Genomic DNA, 21,549 nt, shown 5'->3' with positions numbered 1-21,549 from the left:
GGAGCAATGACTATACATGATTGGCCACATGATTGTCCATTGTCTGTGCAAGAAGTACAATGTTCTCCCTAAATCCTGCTGCCTCCTTTCTCATTATAGCAACACTACCTTTTACAGTTCTATTTGATTATTCACTGCTTCTCCAGTACATGAGACCTTAAGGCAGTGCTGTTAAATGTTATCTGCATTTTTAGAATTGATTCATTTTAGTATATGACCAAAATAGGAAAAAAAACACCAAACTAGAAATAAAAGCATCAAATTAAATCTTAAAAGTATATGTTATCATCCCTTCTCACCACCTCATCATCTAAGGCTACCACTGATTCTTTCAATAGGCTATTAGGAATACACACACACACACACACACACACACACACACACACACACACACACACTTTCTATTATTTTCATATCTGCACATTGTAGCATGAATCGTAAAGAGTTCTTATTAATAAGATCAAACCCGGACCAGGTATTGGGGTGAATTCTGGAAGATCAGAGAGACAGAACAAGCCACAGCTAACCTCACCTGACCAACTTCTCAGCTGGTCTTTTTTCCTCAGACTGGATGTTTCTGTGTCCTCATCCCAATGGTGCTCAGCTGAACTGCTGCTCGAAAGCCTGAAGCTTAACCAGCTAATAGCTTAACCAGCCAAATGCTTCTTGTTTCTGGTCTTCACACCTTGTATATCTTTCCTTTCTACCATCACTCCCTGGGATTAAAGGCTTGCTTTCTGGTATTAAAGGAGTGTGTCACCATGCCTGGCTGTTTCCAAAGTGGCCTTAAACTCACAGAGATCCAGAGGGATTTCTACCTCTGAAATGCTAGGATTAAAAGTGTGAGTGCCACCATTTTCTAGCCTTTGTATCTAGTGGATGTTCTGTCTCTGACCCCAGATAAACTTATTAGGGTGCACAATATTTTGGGGAACACAACACCACCATAGCACATTACACATATTAATTAAAATGTGTTTTAAAACAGCCACAGTATTTCAAAGAGATACCATATTTCTGTTGATATTTTTGGTGTTTTGTTTTTTGTAGTAGTGAATGATCACATTCTGTAGCTCCTGCTGTCATTGATTAGCTAAAATCTGGTCAGTGGTCTTTCAAGCTGGTTCCTGTGTTTCACTAGTATAAAATGTGCCTTTGTAACCATCTGTCTAAATATGTCTTATGATTTGTAATGAGTTTTTGAGACATTGTTCATATAGATCATGCTGGCTTCAAACTTCCTGTGTGGCCAAGTATGACCTTGAGTCCCTGATCATCTTCCCTCTACTCCAAAATGCAGTGATTATAGACATATGTCCTAATCACCGGTTTAAGATGAATTGTATTCATGCTAACGCCATATAACCAATAAAATATATTTTCTTCATTTTATCAGCCCCAATTCAGAGTACATTATGTCCTAGGTGATTAGCAAGAATGAGTGAAGAGAATTAGAATGGGGAGAGAGAAAGAGTAGAGACAGAGAAAAAATACCTGGACTTCTAACCACATCATTTACAGTGTCAGAAAAGGATGAGAAACTTGATCTTATTTTACATTCCCTATAACTTCCTTTTGTGTTTGTTTCTTTCAGAAAATGATTGGGAAGATAATGGCCTTGCTGGACAGTGCAACTGGAATAACATGCCCGTAAATTATCCTCATAATACCAATAAAATCACAAGCATGCAATTTCTGACTCTTGTCTCTACTTATAAGTATAAGTTAGTATGGAAGTCGACTACCTTAGACACAATTCGTGAGCACCCTGAACCCTATGTCATGGATGTCTCTACCTTTCTATCTTCCTGTGTCCACAAACCAGTTGTCAGATGAAAAAATCCATTTTACCTACAATTGATTATCTTCTAAGACAAACATAATTTGTATAGTCACACACTATGTAGATATATACTGTAGCTAGAGTTTTCCTGCCTTGCCCACAGTCAGGACAAATCTTTGTCACCCACCAATCTCACAGACGCTCAGACCCAACCAAGTAAACACAGAGACTTATATTGCTTACAAACTGTATGGCCGTGGCAGGCTTTTTGCTAACTGTTCTTATATCTTAAATTAACCCATTTCTATGAATCTATACCTTGCCACATGGCTGGTGGCTTACCGGTGTCTTTACATGTTGCTGGTCATGGTGGCAGCTAGCAGTGTCTCTCTGCCTTTGTCTTCTGCTTGCCAGAATTCTCCTCTCTCCTTGTCCCACCTACTTCCTGCCTGGCCACTGGCCAATCAGTGTTTTATTTATTGACCAATCAGAGCAATTTGACATACAGACCATCCCACAGCAATATACACATATATATTATGTATATCATAAATCTTCAACTGATATTCTTGTACTTTAGAGAAACAGAAAATTCAGAATAATTGTAAGGAAAGTTTAAAAACAGAAATTCTTAATACTTCCTAAATAGTTGATTGCATTTTCATGGGTTATTGATGTGCTTTTCCATATTGTTTTCCTATAATATACTACACTCTCCTTTCATGTTCACAAAAATGTTGTCTTGCAAAGTATAGCCAGAATTTTTATTAAAGCCTACATAGATTCCATAAGGCAATATGATAGATTTTAAAAGATAAAATATTTTAAGTCCTTCAAATATGATTTTGAGACCTACAATTTTTTCTTGCAGAGGACTCCTAGTATAATTGGAAATAAATACACACAATAATACTGTGATGTTGCAAACCTGGTTCTTAGGAATCATAAAAATCTGCAAAACCCACTATTGCCTTATTTTACCCTAACTCACAAATGGTTAAACAGCATTTCCTTTTACTACAGTAAATTTGATATGATATATAACATAACCAGTTTAACATACATATCTATTTAACACAGAGAGATTTGAGTTATTTTCCAAGATCCTTGGGGCATTTCTTATTATGAAACTGAGTACAATAACAATTAGAACTTTATTTTATGGAAATGTTAAAGTTATCAGAATTTTAAAACATGTTGAGTTACAGTTTTGAAGATGGTTAAACATACTTGTTGCTCTTGCAGAGGATACAGGTTTTGTTCCCAGTACCCACACTGCAATGCACAGCTGACTATAACTCCACTTCCAGGGAATTTGTTGCCCTGTTCTGGCCTCTGCAGGCATTGAGTCCATGTGGTACTCATACACATTCAGGCAAACACTCCTATGTATGAAATAACATAAACAGGTATTTAACAAAACCTATGAGGTACAAAAATTATAGCTCACGATAAAGCAATACTCAAGTTATAAAATATTAAGGGTAAACCCATGAAGTTATAAACTACTGAAATCTCTAGCTATGTCAATTTTGAGAAGTTTCACTTTTACACTTAAGGATTTAATTTAGGAAAACACAAAGCATAAGGCACCATGTGTATGAAATACACTATCCATCATCTTGGTTTCGAATCTATAAGCATTTTCTTTTTAAGATTACATTGTATCCAAGAACACATACTATTTTAGCAGATATCTTCTTGTTGGAAATATTTTCTGATGTTAGGAATCATCATTTTAACTGATGAATAAATCTACTGAAGTCTGATGATGATTAATCACAAGTGTAATTTCCCTGTCACATCCCTACATTTTCCTCATCATGGTTTTGTCCTCTTACAATCTCACCACTCCTGAGGTGGTGATAAACAGATGAGGAGTAAAAGCCTGTGTGTCTCCATAGAAATACCCTGTCTTCAAAAAAAACAGAACAAGGAAAAACCCTCCTTTATAAACATGTCTGATGTTCTTATAGCTGTTTAGTTTCTTTCTTCTATTTTTCTCCTTCAATTGGTAGAAAATTCACTTATTTTACTTAGCAAACATCCCACTTTGTCTTTCTTTAAAAATAATATTTATAGCTTAACTTCTGAAAAAGATAACTTTTCTCATATATAGATATTTTTCTTACTTTTTCTAATTTTAGTTTCCATGTATTTGTTATAGCTTTTAGCTAATTAGCTGTATTTTGTGAAGAATGTGATGATAGATAAAATGTTGATGTGGCATAGAACTTTTTTTTTAGTGCAAGGAAAAGTCTTCAGGTTCTGTGGTTGTTTATATACCAACGGCCTCCATAGGCTTATATATTTGAATTCTTAGTCATTAGGTAGTGGTGGTACTTGAGAGGGATTAGGAGGTAGGTATGGCTTTGTTGGAGTAGGTATGGTAAACTATTAATGCCACTAGTTCCATAATGTTACTATCTTGCAAATTATGGATTACCTGTTAGTAATACATTGGCAGTAATTTATAGATGAAAATCCTCAGGTGCTTGTTAATTCTCTCAAGGAGAAATCATTGATTGAAGTCCTTATGGCTCCCCTTGAGGACTATGTTTTCAATTGTGGTAGGTAGAATAAAGGTCCAATTGACCTAAAACTATGGAAGTTGTCTTTGCTTTTAGAGACCCTGTTGAGTGGCATGAAGTTAGAATGTCAAACTCTCAATTACAATTTGGTATTTCTATTCACACTAATTTGTGGAAATTAAGTGCCTTTACCTACTTAAAGCATGGAATGGAAAGACAAACTTTAATAATGACAAATTTCATTAGTCCTCTAATTTAGATCAAAGTTGCACATTTATGGCTTATGTTCCATTACCTTTTCTATTACTGAAAGGACCTGTGCAATGGCACCCTAATAGTTATATCATCATTTGTATACAATGTATTCTTCATCCTGTGCCAATACTAGTATGTCCTTTGATGTTTTGAAAGTTTATATGTTCTCAAAGGGAGACCAGCAGTCTAGATATGAGTGAAGTTGTCAAGACTATGGCAAGACTCACCTGTGATGATGTTAGTACAGAAGCTTGATGAAAACATATTCAGAAGATGATGGAGGCTGGGACTGATAATTGATACTGTCTTGGGAATCATCGCATTAACTCTGACTCCTACCATAGCTGGAGTTGCTCTTCATGAAGAAGTTCAAACTGCTGAATTTGTTAACAATTGATATATACATTCTCATGTACTTTAAACTCAACAAATTAAGGTAGATGGGGAAACAGTTGATGAAACAGCTTAATTGAGACAAGGTGCAACAATCATTAGAGATCATTTAGAATTATTGAGAGAACAGATGAAATTGAAATGTGATTGGTGTGTTACTTCTTATTGTATTGCACCTTTAAGATTCAATGCCAGCAACAATGATTGGATAAAAAGTTAAAATGCATTTGTTGTGTCATCCTAATTCTTCTCAAATGATTTATGATTAAAAGCAAGAAATTACAGAAACATTTCAAAGACACTGCCTGATGTAACAGGGATGAGTGTTGTAGAACATCTTGCAGATGTTGTACCTTCATTTAATCCCATGAATAATTCTCATAAGTTCCTTACTTTGTTGTGTTACCTTTACTGGCTTTGAAATGTATGCTGATTTATTTGCATAAAACTGTTTGACATCTAGATAGACAGAAGACCTTATTTATTATACAACTTCATAATCTCCAACATATTTGTTATCTCTAACAGATCTGCCTAAAACTGAAAGGGGGATGATATAGTGATGTGCAAGTAAAGCCTTATTACCTGCCTTTAAGCAAAATGTATAGTAAAGCTGTTGTGTCTTGCTTTGAGAGAAATGGTTCAAAAAAGGCTTTGGTATGTTTGGGTTTATCATTGGGCCATAAATTGTTTTGAGACTATTTACCCTGAAGAATTGTTTTTCTAGAGAGTCTGCACTTGTTACTATGTGCAAGCTTCACCAAATCTGGCCCTAAGACACTCCTGGCAGAACTGGAGTTCTTAATTTTGACATAATCAAAAGGTACTAGGATATTTGTGGGTTGTCTGCCCTCACGAGTAGCTAGAGCAAGATGACTTTGGAATTTGGAACTTTTCCCAGTACAAGACTCTTAAATTAGGATCTTGTGTTAATAAACCAAGGTGAAAGTAAGGAATTAAGGATTTAAGGTTAGTGGGGTTAGCTTCTCTTATCTGTAGATGAGGTGAGCTCAGGGCATACTAGTGCTCATCTATCTGCAGTCTGTCCTTGGATGTTTGAGAAATGTCTCAAATGAGTTACTTTTTCCCAGAGATGACAGTGGCCAGATGCCTGCTAATAGCCATAACTCCAGGAAAGCAGATTCTTAGTCTATGCTGGAATAAGATGACCAAAGACCTGACTGTGGGAAAAGGATCTTTGTTTGCGTGACTGTTTTCACATACAACTAAAGGGAAGCTATTTATGTTCCCCAAATGTATAGGGGAAATTGTGCCCAATAAATGATCAATCATGCAGTTAGAAGTTCTCAGGAAAAGAATCAAATGGGAAGGCTACAATAGCACATAAGAAATTCACTGCAGAAAACAGCTAATACATCAAAAGCCAATATCACAAAAACATCTTGTTTGGCTTCAACTTCCACCAGAGCGCCTGGCTCTAATGGATCAGCCTTGTCAGTGCCAGCTGAGTTCCTGCTTCATAGTTCTACACCTCGCAGCACCTATAATAGTTATAGCTTCTAATAAATGTGTAATTAACAGAATTTGCCTTTTCAGAACTTAAAGCAGTTGACTATTGCAGTCTTGTTTATGCGTCTAGAGTAGGGTGCACATATTTTAATTTTTTAAACTCTGAAAAGTTAAAAAAATCCATTTGACAAATTTTATTTCTTTTGGTACCTTTTGGGTTACTTCCTGCAGGTAATGGAGTTTTGTTATACAAAGAACAAGCAGGACATTTACTTATGATGTCCTTGGGTTGTTGCCAAGTGACAGAAAAATCTCCAAATATTTGCTATTACCATGATATTGTCTTCTAGTACATTTCCTTTTAAGAGTTGATCAATTTCATTATTACTTTGTGCTAGAGAGCATGGTAGACCCAAACTAGATCTGATTTGCGTTATATACAATGGATGATTTCTATTTCTGCTTATCTGTTGTGGTTGAATAAGTATCAAAGTTAATTCTGAAACATCTGGAAAAAGTTCAGTGGTTTCAATATGTAAAACTACTATTTCTGCATATTGAGAATAACTATATTAAGAAGGACAGAAAATCTAATAACACCATAATAATGGCACACAGCTCTGATTTTTTTTCCCTGAGTCATATGTTCTTTGAGCCACTTTACTTATTTTTTCTGACTTATAACCTGCCTTTCCTGATTTATTTGCATCAGTATACACTGCAGGGTCTCCAGAAATTGGTGTCCCTTCTACTATATGTGCCGAATTCAATTAGTTCATTTTATAAACTGAGGTCTCTTGCTTTGGGGATTTTTTTGTTAATCTCGCTCCCCAAAATTACTGCATACTCTTTATCAATGTTCTTTTTCTGCCTATAATGATGCAATTTTAGCATTAGTAAAAGATACTTCAATTTCTTCTGGGTTTATTCATGCTAATTGATGGAGTTTCATTTTTCATTTCAGAATCAATTCAGAAACCTTTTCTATATGTCTTTAATTTTTTACTTCGCATGTGTGCTAAAATATTCATTCTAAGATATCATTGTTTTTAATTAAGTCTTAATCATTCTATTTTACCAATAAAGACTTAGAAACATGATGCTGGGTGAAAGAAAACCTGCTAGTCAAGACAGGCAGAGCATGCAACCAGTTGATCTGTTGATGTCCCAGCAAGAGAGTTTTGACCTATGCCATCTCAAACAAAAACTCTCCCAACAAAATGTCCCTCCCTTCTGTCTCCTTTGCATCTCTCTCTCCATCCTGCTGACTTCCTCTCACTCTCTATAGCTTTTTACTGTTAAATGGTTGCTTATTCTGCCTCTTGACCTACAGTTGGTTTTATTTAATCCTGTTTACAGTATTCAATCAGAAAGCTCTTAGACTAAAGATGTGTAATAGGGCTGACCCAGACCACAGCTAGAAGTGGGTTTTTCTAGTAAATAATACAGTTTCAGGGTTCACAGTGTGATCAAATATCCTGCAACACTGGACTAAGAAGTTCCCTTTAGTTTAGCAAAACAGACTTCTGTGAATATATGAGAAATTCATCCACAGAGAATTAGCTAAAGGAAAAGCACCATCCTGAATGTGAGTGGCGGTAAAGGCTTGGAGTCTTAATGGGATGAAAAGACTGAAAGAGCCTATGGGCAGAACTATTCTCTGTCAGCTGCTGCCTGCTAGGATCTGAACTGTTATGGGACATTCAGAGATTCCCCAACCTGACAATAAAAATGATTTTGATAAGAAAGGACTTTTATACTGGCTAGGACACTAAATATTACAGCTCTGAGGGAAAGACTTCCCCAATGGAGGTATTTAAACACTGTGGGGGAAGGTTTCTCCTGCGGAAGTATTGAAGCTCTGAAGGAAAATGCATCCTGGCAGTTGGGATCCAAGGAATTCAACCATGTCACACCACACAACAAACCTCATAAGAGATTTATTGGGAAAGATGCTGTGGGATGTTCTGTATGGCAAATGTGTTGCTCTGATTGGTCAGTAAATAAAACCTGATTGTCCAGTGGCTAGGCAGGAAGTATAGGCGGAACTAACAGAAAGGAGAAAAGAAAGAACAGGAAGGCAGAAGGAGTCACTGCCAGCCACCGCCAGGACAAGCAGCATGTGAAGATGCCGGTAAGCCATGAGCCATGTGTCAAGGTATAGATTTATGAAAATGGATTAATTTAAGCTATAAGAACAGTTAGTAAGAAGCCCGCCATGGCCATACAGTTTGTAAGCAATGTAAGTCTCTGTGTTTACTTGTTTGGGTCTGAGTGGCTGTGGGACTGGCGGGTGACAAAGATTTGTCCTGACTGTGGGCAAGGCAGGAAAACTCTAGCTACAGAAAGACATGAGAGGATGGCTGCCAGTAGGGAACGGGGCAGGATACAGGCTTTATAGAGGGGCAGAGTTTTATAGATGAGATTTCCTAGAGAGGATTGGTAGGATCTCAAGCCAAGCCCAGTGATTGGTGGGATTTTGAGCTAAGGGATTGATAGGATTTTGAGCTTAAGGATTGGTGGGTTTCATTGAGTTTTTAAACCCAGAAATGAACTCAGACCTTTTACCATAAAAGGACCAAACAAGAAACTTGTAATTCTTTAGGTAAGGCCTTGGCTATTGTTAGTCCAAAGATTTTAAAGCCAAATCCACAAAGTTGCAATATTTGGTGGTTGAATTAATTCATATCTGGACTGGGTCAGACAAAGCTTAATTTTTGTAATGGATGTCTGAGAAATGCCTCAGTTATCCTGAACAAGCAAGCATTTCATACAAAATCTGTGTTAGCAGTTAGCTTGTCAGTCTTGTGACCCATTATCTTGTAATAATAGCTGAGTCAGCATGTGATCTACACACACGCATGGAGTAGTGACGTGACCTGGCCACGCCCCCAGCCAGTTTTTAAAGCGGAATGCCATATTCCCAGTTCTCTCTTCTCTCCTCTCCTCTTCTCCACGCACTGTCTCTCCCACAGGCCTGCGCACTCTCTATCCCTGTATTTCTAATAAACTCTTATAAGCGGGGAAAAAAAAAAAGAATAGCTGAGTCAGTAAAAGATTTCACAACAATCAGAAGTTTTTAAGAATAGCCCTACTGCATCAAGAAACAGTCCATCTTGTACAAGTTAGTTGACGAGATTCATTCAAGATAGGAGCAACTTCCTCATGACTTACAAACTAAAAACAATTTTTGTGTTTACAAGTCTTTCCAGCACAATGCATTACCCTCTGAACATAATAGGTAAACATCACAGAACAGATTCTTTTCTATACCATATCCCTCCACCACAAAGAACTAAAGGCTGTGCCAAAATAAATGATAACAAATTCTCATCTTACATTATTTTCTTGAATATGTCAGTCACAGCTGTAGAAAGTCAATACAGGGTTGGTACTGAGAAGAAGAATGTTGCTGTGATTACCTAAGAGAGTGTTTCAGGAGCATTTCTGATGGAGTCATAGGGGAATTTGGAAACTATCAATGCAGGGTAATGAAACCGTACAATGCTGTAAGAACAGCTCAATGGGAGAATCAGCAGAAACTCAAGAGCAGAATTTCAGTAGAAATGTAGAACACTGAGATGGATGTTAATGTTTCACTGAAGCAAAGAACTTACTTTCAATTTGTTCATAGTCTGAAATTCTGTGAGAGACTAACTTGAAAGACAACAGATTAATTGATATAGTGAAATTTCAAAGTGATCCAGCATTTATTCCATCCATGCATGGGTATTGATTCTTTATTTTAACTCTGTTTATAGTGAGAATTGTGAGCAAAAGTCAGAATGAAAATGTTTCAAAAACTCACAAATCTGAGTAACATTGTTATAAGAAAGCGTAATTTCTGGAGATATTACTTCCCTTAAAAACAAACCAAATGCTTCACATAGGGACTGCAAGAGAGACAACGTAAGAGCACTTCAGGAAATGGCTGGGCCTCAACCACCACAGTACAGACCATGGAGACATAAAATCATATGGAATATTTTCCCTGAAGTGAGTAATGCCAGTGTATTATGCTTCAAATGATCCCCTAAGAAGATATTTCTCAGATTCAGATTCCCAAGCAACCAACTATTTCACAGCTGTGGTCTCATGGTTCTAGGAGCCTTTACTTGAAAGCTAAGCTAGCATCGTATATATGGTACTGGTTTTGTAGACATGCAGAATGCAAGGTTACAGCATCACAGAGACTTATACCCAGTCTTCATAGGAAGCCAGACAGTGTAGTTAGTGTCAGAACCCCTAGCAGTCCTGAGAGGGTGATAATCCAAAGAAAACTAGGAGAATATTAATGCTAGGAACTTGGGATTTCTGCCAAAAAAAAAACTGTAGACCATGTGAGAGAAATAAGTTATAGAAGAGGACATCTCTGTATGTGTGTATGAGGTTGGAGGCATGAAGGCAAAATCAACTACATTCTAAAGAAAGGGCTACTCAGGCATCTAAGATCCTCCAGCAGGCCTTTGCTCACACAAGTTGAACAACCATCCTTACATTAAATTGTCTTCACTAGAGGTAAGAAAAGCAGGTGAGAAGCCATATTTTAGTAAATTAAAACTTAATTAATGTGGTGATATTTTATTTGTGCAACCCAATAAAGTTTATCTGATGATCAGAGGAAAAAGCCAACCACTATGTTATACATAGTAGTCAGGCATTGGTAGCACAAGCCTTTAATCCTATCACTGGGGAGGCAGGGATCTTTCTGGATCTCTGTGAGTTCAAGGCCGTGCTGGGGAACAGAGCCCAGCATGGTGACAGATGCCTTTAATCCTAGCACTAATCATAGAGGTCTGAATGTCTGTACAGACAGACAGGAGTGACAGAGCTAGGCAGGAAGAGGAAATGTAGCTGGGCAGAGAGAGGAAATGAGTTAGCAGAACAGAAAGAAATATAGGCATGGGTATACAGGAAGTAGGTCTCTTTAGAAGCTCCAGAGTTGGTGAAGTGAGGTAAGCTGTGTATTTTCCTATTCCTCTGATCTCTCAGGCTTTAGCCCCAATTTCTGGCTTAGTGTTTTTTATTATTATTAATAAGACCTTTAACAATTCATCTACAACACACTGAACACATTTACGAAATACAATTGTCAGAGATTGCAGGCAGTCACTGAAAAGAATGACTAAAAAGCTAAGAATCAACAAAATGCTCATGTTACTTCTTTCCCAACAACACACAGCTCATCTGAGAAAGAAACACTTGCTACATGTTGGAGCTAAAAGTAATTACATGACAATTCTGGCTTGAAACCTACTACCAGACTTCTACACAGATCCATGGCATCCCTGGCCCTAACCTGCACCGCAACCTACTACTGAAACTTTATCAGCCTAGTGGACAAGGGTCGGCCATTACTGTTCCTCCATCCCTTTCACAGTATAGGGTAGAGGGAAGAGAGGGTACTCTACCTAATGGAAAACAGCATGAAATGTAGCACTGGAGGTTTATTTGGAGCTCAGTGTCTGGCTCACTAACATGAGACCACTATACCCAGGCAAGATTTTTTAAAAAGAACATTAGGCTGGCATGCTCTTTCCAATGGATTAGACTCAATTATTGCCTGCATTATTTCCTGGTTTGGTGAGTATTAACTTTTAGATTATCTACACAGGTTCCTAAAACTCTAGGACTCAGATTCAACCAAGGTTAGCATCAGCCTCATAGATTAAGAGACTGCTTTCATTAACACTATTTTAGTCTTGCTCAGCATAGTTTTTTTTTTTTTTTTAACAAGATTCCGCTGAAGACAGGATGTACCACTAGGCAAAATATTTTGAATTGGCACTCATAGTCAGGATGGTCAAACCTGAGACAGGGCGGATACTAAAACCATTCACTGTGAACTAAAATCTGCGTTTAAGCTCTTAGGGCCATCTGAGTATCAGACAGAGTCACACAGCCCCACTCTATGAACACTAATTCCAACCATTTGAACCAGGGATGGTTGCAGTCCCTCACTAGTGTGAGGGTTGTTTATTCAGGAAGTAACATAGAATTGTGGCCCTGTAGCTATAGCGATATAGTATAGCAACCCAGAAGTAGCTGTTTCCAGGTGATTGTTTCCAGAGCAGAGAAGAATTCTGCAATGCTGAATTACACGTTTCCAGTGACTGTGGATGAAGACTTCGGACCCACCGAAGCTCCAGGGTGTGGCAAGGACAGACTATCTAGTATACTGAAACACCTCCCTGTCCTTGCCCAATGATGACTTAGTGCAAACCTAGATTTGAAAGGCTTGCTACTGATACAGTAGTGACAATGCAGTAGTAATCCCTGTAATCTGGATTTAGAACACCATCTAGTGTTGACATACTAGAAGTGACTGGAGACACAGAAAGGAGGCCCTGGCTTGGATTTCATAAAATCTGGTCTTGAAGAATACCAGATCAAGAAGATGATACCAGGAGAAATCCTTACACAAAGAACTTGATCATCAAGCACAACAATAAAACCCTGTATAGTTAACAGTTTTAATATTCTTTCATTAGCTTTGCATTGTCCTAAGTTGAGTCTAATTGTGGATTCATAGTGAGGTTCTGTATATATTCAAGTTTTCTACACAACTCTCTTCTGGATTGGAGTTATAGGTGGTTGTGAGCCACCCAATGTGGTTGCTGGGAACTTAACTCTGGTAAGAGCAATAGTCTATGAATTCATAGTCTTTCAGAAGTTACAATTTTCTAAACTGGCTGGTTATGAATATCAAAATTCCGAAATAAAAATTGGTATATAAGTATAAGTTGATTAAGTATCTCTTAATATGAGAAAATTTAACATATAATATAAGGTAAATATATATAGTTAATATATAAAATACCCTTTCATTATTTAGGTAACATCTATGTATGCTTGGAATATCTTGACACTTTGACTTAGTTTCACACCAAGCAGAGATTTTATTTATTAAAGTCTTTTCAACCTTTCAATTAGTCTGATTACTTTCAAAAGTCAGTTTCTAAATTAAGATATCTCTTTTTTTTCCAAAGTAACTTTGGAAAATTTGAGGGGGCTCTTGTAATCCCAAAAGATTTTGTCCTCTCTCCATAACAAAAAGGAGATAATTAAGCTAAGATTATTGGATGTGCTGAACTTTTACAGGAAACAAAAAATGATATCACACCTTTATTGAGTTGCATAGATAGACTGATTAATAAGTGTTCAAGGAATTTATGAAATGCCTAAAAGTCTAATATATATGTGTATAATGCTATTATTTACTATTTTAACTGTTAATAAGCACTCAAAGACTATTAGGAAAATAGATAAATACTAAATCATATTAGACAGACTCAAATTAACTACACCTTAAAATCATGTGCCATTTTTTGTGAAATCTACACATATTTAGAAAAAATCTTAGAGGAAGCAAGGTATAGTGACAGACACTTAAATCTCAGAAACTGGGAGGTAGAGTCAAACTGTGAGTTTGGTACCAGCCTAGTCTACCTAGTGAATTCTAACTCACAAGGTTTATACAGTGAGACTTTGTGTGTGTAGCTGGAAACAGCTACCTCTGGGTTGCTATACTATATTGCTATAGCTACAGGGCCACAATTCTGTGTTAGTTCCTGAATAAGCAACCCTCACACTAGTGAGGGACTGCAACCATCCCTGGTTCAAATGGCTGGAATTAGTGTTCATAGAGTGGGGCTGTGTGACTCTGTCTGACACTCAGACACACATATATATCTGTGTTTGTGTGTGTGTGTGTGTGTGTGTGTGTGTGTGTACAGAGAGAAGGGGGGGAGAGAAACAGACAGCAAGAGAGCACTAACCAAGCTAAATCAAAGAAAGAAAGAACCAAGAAATGTTGGAAGGCTGTGAACAGTCAGAAGTGAGAATCAGGGAGAAGATTCTTAAGAGAATCATCTTGTAACCACATTCATGTCTGAAACCCGGTTCAATTATAGAAATTGTTAGGATCATTGTTTTGCACGCTATTTATTCCTTATTTCTTTAAAATTGTAAGAGTATTAATAATAATTATTATGAAAAAAACTTACATAAATTTTCTTTGTCCTGTAGAATGCAGAGGTACCTAAGGGAAACCCACGTCTTTCACATGGCCTGTGGGTAAAGGGTGTAGAGAAGCTTGCCAAAAGCACCCGTGAAAAAGAGTCATGGATGTTCTGATTCTGTATCCACAGCTCTCACCCATGCTACCCTCCATCCTTCAGGAAAAGAGACAACACAACAAGACATTGCATGCTGGCTTTTTATTGTGAAGCTGAAGAGGGAGCTATGCTTCCAGTGGTTTACTTTCTTGTACTTATTTGTGTATGAATGACACGTGGTCTTAGTGAGTAGCATAGGCTGGTCTTGAATTCAGTCTCGAGTGTTGTGGTGACAAAGGAACAGCACCATGCACAGCTCCAGTGACATAACCTTTGAATATTTTCTCATTTCCTGTATGAAAAAAAAAAGCCAAACTGAGAAAGACCATAGATATGAATTGTTACAGCAGAAGGTTTCTGAATCTCGCTGCATTCACTAACAAGAACAGCTGGGAGCCTGACTTCATGGCTTTTCCTTTCCTTCCCTCCTTTTCTTTCTTAATAGTGTTTTGTTCATTCTTGTTAGGCATCTAGCGCATTATGTTCTTTAAGCTGTAGCTTATACCATGAGAAAATGGAGGTTATTCTTAGTCAGTTTGTCTTTTAGCTGTTATTGAAAATGAAAAGTGACATAGTTACAAAGTGATCATTGTTAAATGCAACAGTGACATTGAAAGGCAAATAACCATCTATGCACAGGGTTTGTCAAATTATTATGGCATGGTTGCATAATGGATGCTGTACAATTAGGAAAATAGTGAAGATGAAAAAGAAAGCAAGAGATTGAGAAGAAAAAAAACAAAAAATTGGAGAAAAAAAGAAGAAAGTTGGGAAGGGAAAAAAATAAAGGAAGAGAAAATACAGATAGTTTCAAAGCTCAAAGAAACTTCATGATTAGCCAATGGTCCTTTGGTGCAGAGAATGAAATTTGTATTGAAGTATTTCTACTTGCTTTTGATATATGCTATTTCTGATTTTTTTCAATTCTAGCCAGTTTGCCAACTATTAAACCATATGAGGATATTTTAAATAGTCTGAGGGGTCAATAGGCATATTTTAAGGGACCTCAGGGAAGGAGGGGGAATCCTGTATATTAGTAGTAAACAAGGAATTGACCATGCATGCTTGATAAGCTTAATTGAAGACCCTTAAGCATTAATATGACTTAAATACTCACAGAAGGCCCTGGCTTCTAGGAAAATAAAGTTTTCATTTTTTCCAAACATGTCTATTGGTTGGCTAACATGTGCTGGACAGTGTTCTTACTTGAGTCCACTGTTGGACATATAGCTACTGAGAAGAAAAATTTTGAAAAATATTAAAAACAGAAAGGGCCAGACAAGAGGATGGAATAATTTAGATATGAGAAAAAACTGAGCAGGTAATCTAATGTTTAGGGTAAAAAGACTACACTGGGGAGGGGAGATGGACCTCAGAATAATGTCCCTCCTCTCTGGCTTTTCCTGTGGAGTCAACAGGTTTTCAGCCATAAGGCACAAAAGACAGGAGGGAGAGCATGTGGCCAGTCTATGGCCGGGTCTTAAAGAGCCCGCAGGCAGTCTCAGCATTTCCAGGGGAGGAGCTGCAGATGGCAGGCTTTCTCAGGGGGTAGGGGTGGGGCGTGGGGGTGGGGTGGAGGGTCTGGAATGGGAAAAGTGAAAGCAGAGCTGATCTTCCCAACAAATATGTATTCATTTCACCTAGAAAATGACTTTTATGCATAAAGAGAATTGGTGAAAAGGCAGCTTTAAAGGTTTGGAAACCACAAGTACATACGAAGTTTCCATCTGAGGGAATGAGGCATAACAGAAGGGTTGAATTACTTGTATTTCCAACGCAAGGTCCTTAATTTGTAATTAGACATTTCAGATTCAAGTACAATACACTGGTAAATTGTTTTACTAAAATATGTTAACAAGTTGATGTTATAATTTGAAGAGCTAAATGGCCCTATTTCTGTGATAGATGCCATCGCAAATATTCTGGCCTCATTAGAGGAAATAAGCAGCTTGTTTATTTGTTTCTTTTTCAAACCCAGAGTCATCGGGGAGTAGCTTCACTCTGCTCTTTTTATTACGTTGGAATTTTTTTTTTTAAAAAAAAGAGTTTTAAAGCTAAATTAACCAATGTTTTTTTTTAAGAAATAGGTTGTTTGAAATGTGTGTGTGGGGGGGCGGGGTGTTACATATAATTTATAGGGAAAACTGATGTTTGGATATTTCCAAGATGGTATCAAAAAAGTTATCCCAAATGGGGTTTTCAGTGAGGAATATGAAGAAATATAAAATAAGATTTTTTAATTTAGTTTTTTTGCTGTTAGATTACTATTTTATTTTATTTTTAGTTTGAGGGTGGTTCAATAAACCAAGTAAGCATTTGAAAGTCTAGAAGGTATGGAGAAGCGTAGATTTGAGTGTCACTTAACAGGGACATTAAACTGAGTACTCTTGTGTGAAACCATGGATTGTGAAGTGGAAGCGTGGAATGCGAAGTTCTTGAAGCCAAGGAAGAAAGCAGAGATCTCAGAGGAGGCAGAGGACCCCAAACCAACGCAGGTAAGAGAAATGAAATTACTGGAGAAAAGAACACATGGAAACAAAGCTCCAGAAATACCAAAATTATCTGGAAGAACTTTTAAAAAGCAAATAAAAATTCTTAGAAATATTTTTTGTGGCCATGTAGTTTCACATGTTCCCAACTAATTTTGTGGCTCTGTACATGGGGAAAGTGTAGAGATGAAGGTGTTTGCTGCATGAATAAAGCATCATTCTAAGGGACACCGAACTTAGGTTAGTCAGGCAGCTGGCCCTGAGTCTTTGCCATTTGACCTATTGGAAGGATAGTGGTGCTTCCACAGGTTGAAATTGATGGAGTTGTGTAGGATTACCTCTTATTGCGGTGGTCTGTGTCAGTAGTCAGGACAAGGAGTCGTCAGATACTGGGGTGGTCTGTGTCATTGCCTAGGTCTGGCCGGGGAGGACGAGGCTCTGTCTGGTTGCCTTGGTCAGGGCGAGGAGGCCGAGGCTGTGTCTGGTTACCTTGGTCTGGTCGGGGAGGACGAGGCTGTGTCTGGTTACCTTGGTCTGGTCGGGGAGGACGAGGCTGTGTCTGGTTACCTTGGTCAGGGCGAGGAGGACGAGGCTGTGTTTGATTTCCTTGGTCAGGACGAGGAGGACGAGGCTGTGTCTGATTTCCTTGGTCAGGGCGGGGAGGACGAGGCTGTGTCTGGTTACCTTGGTCTGGTCGGGGAGGACGAGGCTGTGTCTGGTTACCTTGGTCTGGTCGGGGAGGACGAGGCTGTGTCTGGTTACCTTGGTCAGGGCGAGGAGGACGAGGCTGTGTCTGGTTTCCTTGGTCAGGACGAGGAGGACGAGGCTGTGTATGATTTCCTTGGTCAGGACGAGGAGGACGAGGCTGTGTATGATTTCCTTGGTCAGGGTGAGGAGGACGAGGCTGTGTATGATTTCCTTGGTCTGGCCGGGGAGGCCGAGGCTGTGTCTGGTTGCCTTCACCGTGGGGTGGTTTGTGCTGGTGGTGGGGAGGTAGATGGTGAGAATGTGAGTGGCTGCCTCCACCATGAGGTGGTCTTGGGTGAGACGTTTCCTCTTGGCTTTCACTGCTAGCAGGGGGTCCAAGTGGGTGTCCTCCAGGAAATGGTCTCAGAAATATGTACTCATCTTGATCCTTAATCTCTGTGTAAATATGGTACAGAATATATGAAACTTGTGGTAGAAGACTTCCCTTTGTATTTCTCTGACCTCATCACACATTGCCTGTCTAGAACTCTTTCTCAGCAACCAAATACTATCATATATACTTCCTGGTCTAGGATAGTCTTCTATATGCTGATGATATGGTAGAATTCATATCTAACTACTGATACAAGTCATTTTCCTTAAATTTATTCAAAAAATGAGATGTATTATATGCATTACAGTTCCATGAAACAAAGTGGGGTGATTATGACAGACACCCTACGACGTCCAGTCTCACCACATGAACCGCATTGAAATGAAAGCTAGTAAGTCAAGATCTAAAAATGCTCAGAAATACAAATACATCTGGTAAGGAGATTCCACTTCCATTCATCACTTCTACTGTCTGTAGGATCTTGTCAGCCGCACTCTGAAATGTTCTCAAAAGGGGGCAGGATCCAGAAGAATGGCAGTGTGATGGACAGAATGAATCACAACCAACTGCCTAAACAGAGAGCACACTTTTTTGTCTTCCTAGAATCCCTCCAAATTTACTGCTAGTATTTGGTAAGTTTATTTCAAGTCCAAGTTTTGCTATTTCATTACCCATTTTCTTCATCATTTCCTTTCCTTATTTTAGTAAGCTTTCCCAAGAAGAAAATAAAATAATAAACATCTATACCGTCTCACATGTGCTACTGCCGTACCCTGAAGTTCTCAATGGGAGTTTGAGTAAAAGCAGTAAAGCCCACCCCTAGGCAAAAAGCTACAGGCAATGAACAGCTGCTGAGGAAGGGAGAGTCAGTTTTCTCCAAGGTGAATGCCCTGATAGGTTATCCAATGGTCAGCCTTAAACCCATCTACATATTTGCAACACTAAATAGACTTAGTTGTGTGCGTGCACACATGTGTGTACAACAATAATAAAGAAGTCATGAATTTAAGAAAGAGTAGGGGAGAAACATGGGAGGAGTTGGAGGAAGGAGGACAGGAGTGCAAACAATGTAAATAGAGTACTCATGTATAAAATCTCCTCCTCACCACCCCCCCCCCGATTTTTTTAATAAACGTGCAATTTGGGCCTTAGCATGTCTATTTTTATGTATAAAGGCTCAAGCTTACTATCTGATTCTCGGTCAGTTTTCATGTATGCTTATCCCCTTCATCTTTCTGAACCCAGTCTATCACTGTATAACAGTATGTATAATATTTTGACTATAATATTGGTGTCCTCTGTTACCCTCCCTCTTTCTTACATACAAAAATCCACTCCCAGCCTGTTTTCTTATACCTTCACTTGAGCTCTGAGCTGAGCTCAGTGCCAGCAAGGCTCCCGTCAGCAGGACCACCAGCATCCTGGAAGAGGCTCTGGAATTGCTATCAGGTCTGTGTCGGAGTGAACGAAACAGGGGCAGTTCTCCTTATATGGAGGAGCAGAACAATAGTACTTTTGAGTTCTCTATGAGGTGACCTCACTACTGGCAAACAGGATGCCTTACATCCCTGACTTCTCTTGGGACTTGACCCATAAAGTAGAATGGGAAGGAAGGCTGCCATTGTTTTATTTATAAAAGGTAAAATGTGTGCCTTGAATAACATTGTTGAAGGAGTATTGGGTGAGATCCCAGCACATGTATTCAAACTAAAGTCCTGACATAATTTGAACTTCAGTCTGTTTAATGAGACTGAGTCTGTTCTTCAAGTGTGTGTTGTTGTGGGGAAGGGATATTAGTCAACAGTATTCTCATATCACAAAAAGAAGATAGCAGATACTTCTGACATTCTTTATAGGCCAGATTCCATCAGTCATAATGTGTGTGTCCAGTGTACATGGTATTTAGCCATAATGTTAGTTAATACAGCAGTCATTTCAGCTCAAGTTGAAATTCATTAGGACATTACACTTGAACACATGGTAAATGAAGGTAGACACTTATTCTACCCTATTTCTTCAAGAATTATCTATGATATCCAGGCTCTATCCCTGAACAGTGACTTATGGTGCTATAGAGCATTGGTAATATACAGTATTCCAACTTGTTAATATCTATGGGGTTTGGTGCCTGAAATAGCTAAAGAAACTACCATTTGGTTTCCATTGCAGTCTATTTTTCCTTTACAAATGGCATTATTTCACATTTCTGATATTTCAGTGTCCTCCATTTTATGAGACCATGCTCTACATTTTATTTTGATCCTATTTTTTTCTAGGAAATTATTTAAATAAGCACCACTTATACTGATCTCAATTATACAGATGAATGAGATAGTCTGCTACCTTCTTTAAAGTCCAACTTGCATTGAGTAGATGCTCTGATTTAAAGTAATATTCAATGCTATTGTCTCAAAGTGGCCTGATGTGAGGAATTCTCTCAGAAATGTATTCCCACCCTCCTTGTGAGACTGACTCATTAACATTCTATGTTCTGACTCTGTCTTATCATTTGATTCCTAGCATTTTTAATGTGCATCGTTCAGAGATTCCTTTAATCAGATGTTTTCCTGCTTATTATCTCACTAATATAGGCCTGGCACTGAGCTCCACAGCAAATTACAATGCTACATTTCAGCCTTGTTTTCGCAGGCATTGGAATCCTCATCTCAACTCTTTCTCCCAGCATGTTGAGGGGCAGTGAAAGCAGTCTCGCAACATCCAGATATAGTAATTTCATCAGGTCACATTACAGGTACTGGTATACAGATGTGTTCAGAAATTGTTTTCATCCAAGTAAGATTGGTTCTTGATTTTCAGTGACAGGTTTTGTTTTAATTCCTTCCTTATCCTTCAAGAAGTTGTTGTTATTGATATGGCTTAGAATTGGGGAAAGATTCATGTGATTCTTTATTCACAAACTATCAGACTATTAGCAATTTAGCTGATATGCTAAGGAATAGAAAGCAAGAAACTTTCAAAGCTTATAAACCAATGCTTCTATCCCCATCATTCCAAAGAAGCATTAGAAAGGTCCTCACCAGACACTTAATATATGATGAAGTTGTGATCTTTCACTTTCATAACTCCAAAATGTAACAAACAAACATTTATTATTTATAAAGCAGTCTGACTACCCTTCTTATTTAACTGAAGATAAGCTGGGCAAGAAATGTTGCTAAGAAGTAGGATGTAACAACTCTAGTACTTGTCAACGTAAACATGGTTTTCACAAGAAGTAGTGGTTAGAAGGGTTTGGGGGCAAATGTGAGAAGCTTATAGTACTAGAACTAACACATGAAAGTCAGTTGCAGTGTTTCATCTAAACAATACTCTGTTTAGGGACTAACCATTGGAAAAAAGAAACTACCATATATGCTAAGTTACTAAGTGCCATCTATGTAATGATGTACATTTTCAAGCAAAAAGGTGT

General features: G+C 38.1%; 1 protein-coding gene across 1 annotated transcript; it reads right to left on the bottom strand.

Annotated features, from left to right (window-relative positions):
• Window positions 1-14,648: 14,648 nt before the first annotated feature.
• Window positions 14,649-19,554, bottom strand: LOC143272252 (uncharacterized). The gene is made up of 3 exons (XM_076566120.1): window positions 19,476-19,554; window positions 17,377-18,181; window positions 14,649-14,841 (listed from the first exon to the last, which is right to left on the bottom strand). Exons 1-2 carry the CDS (start codon window positions 19,537-19,539, stop codon window positions 17,421-17,423), a joined length of 825 nt encoding a protein of 274 aa, XP_076422235.1. The 5' UTR covers window positions 19,540-19,554; the 3' UTR covers window positions 14,649-14,841; window positions 17,377-17,420.
• Window positions 19,555-21,549: the final 1,995 nt, after the last annotated feature.

The sequence above is a fragment of the Peromyscus maniculatus genome, chromosome 3 (genome assembly GCF_049852395.1).
Source record: "Peromyscus maniculatus bairdii isolate BWxNUB_F1_BW_parent chromosome 3, HU_Pman_BW_mat_3.1, whole genome shotgun sequence".
Classification (NCBI taxonomy): domain Eukaryota; kingdom Metazoa; phylum Chordata; class Mammalia; order Rodentia; family Cricetidae; genus Peromyscus; species Peromyscus maniculatus.
The sequence above is the reverse complement of the archived record's forward strand: the minus strand, read 5'-3'. Positions and strand labels throughout refer to the sequence as shown.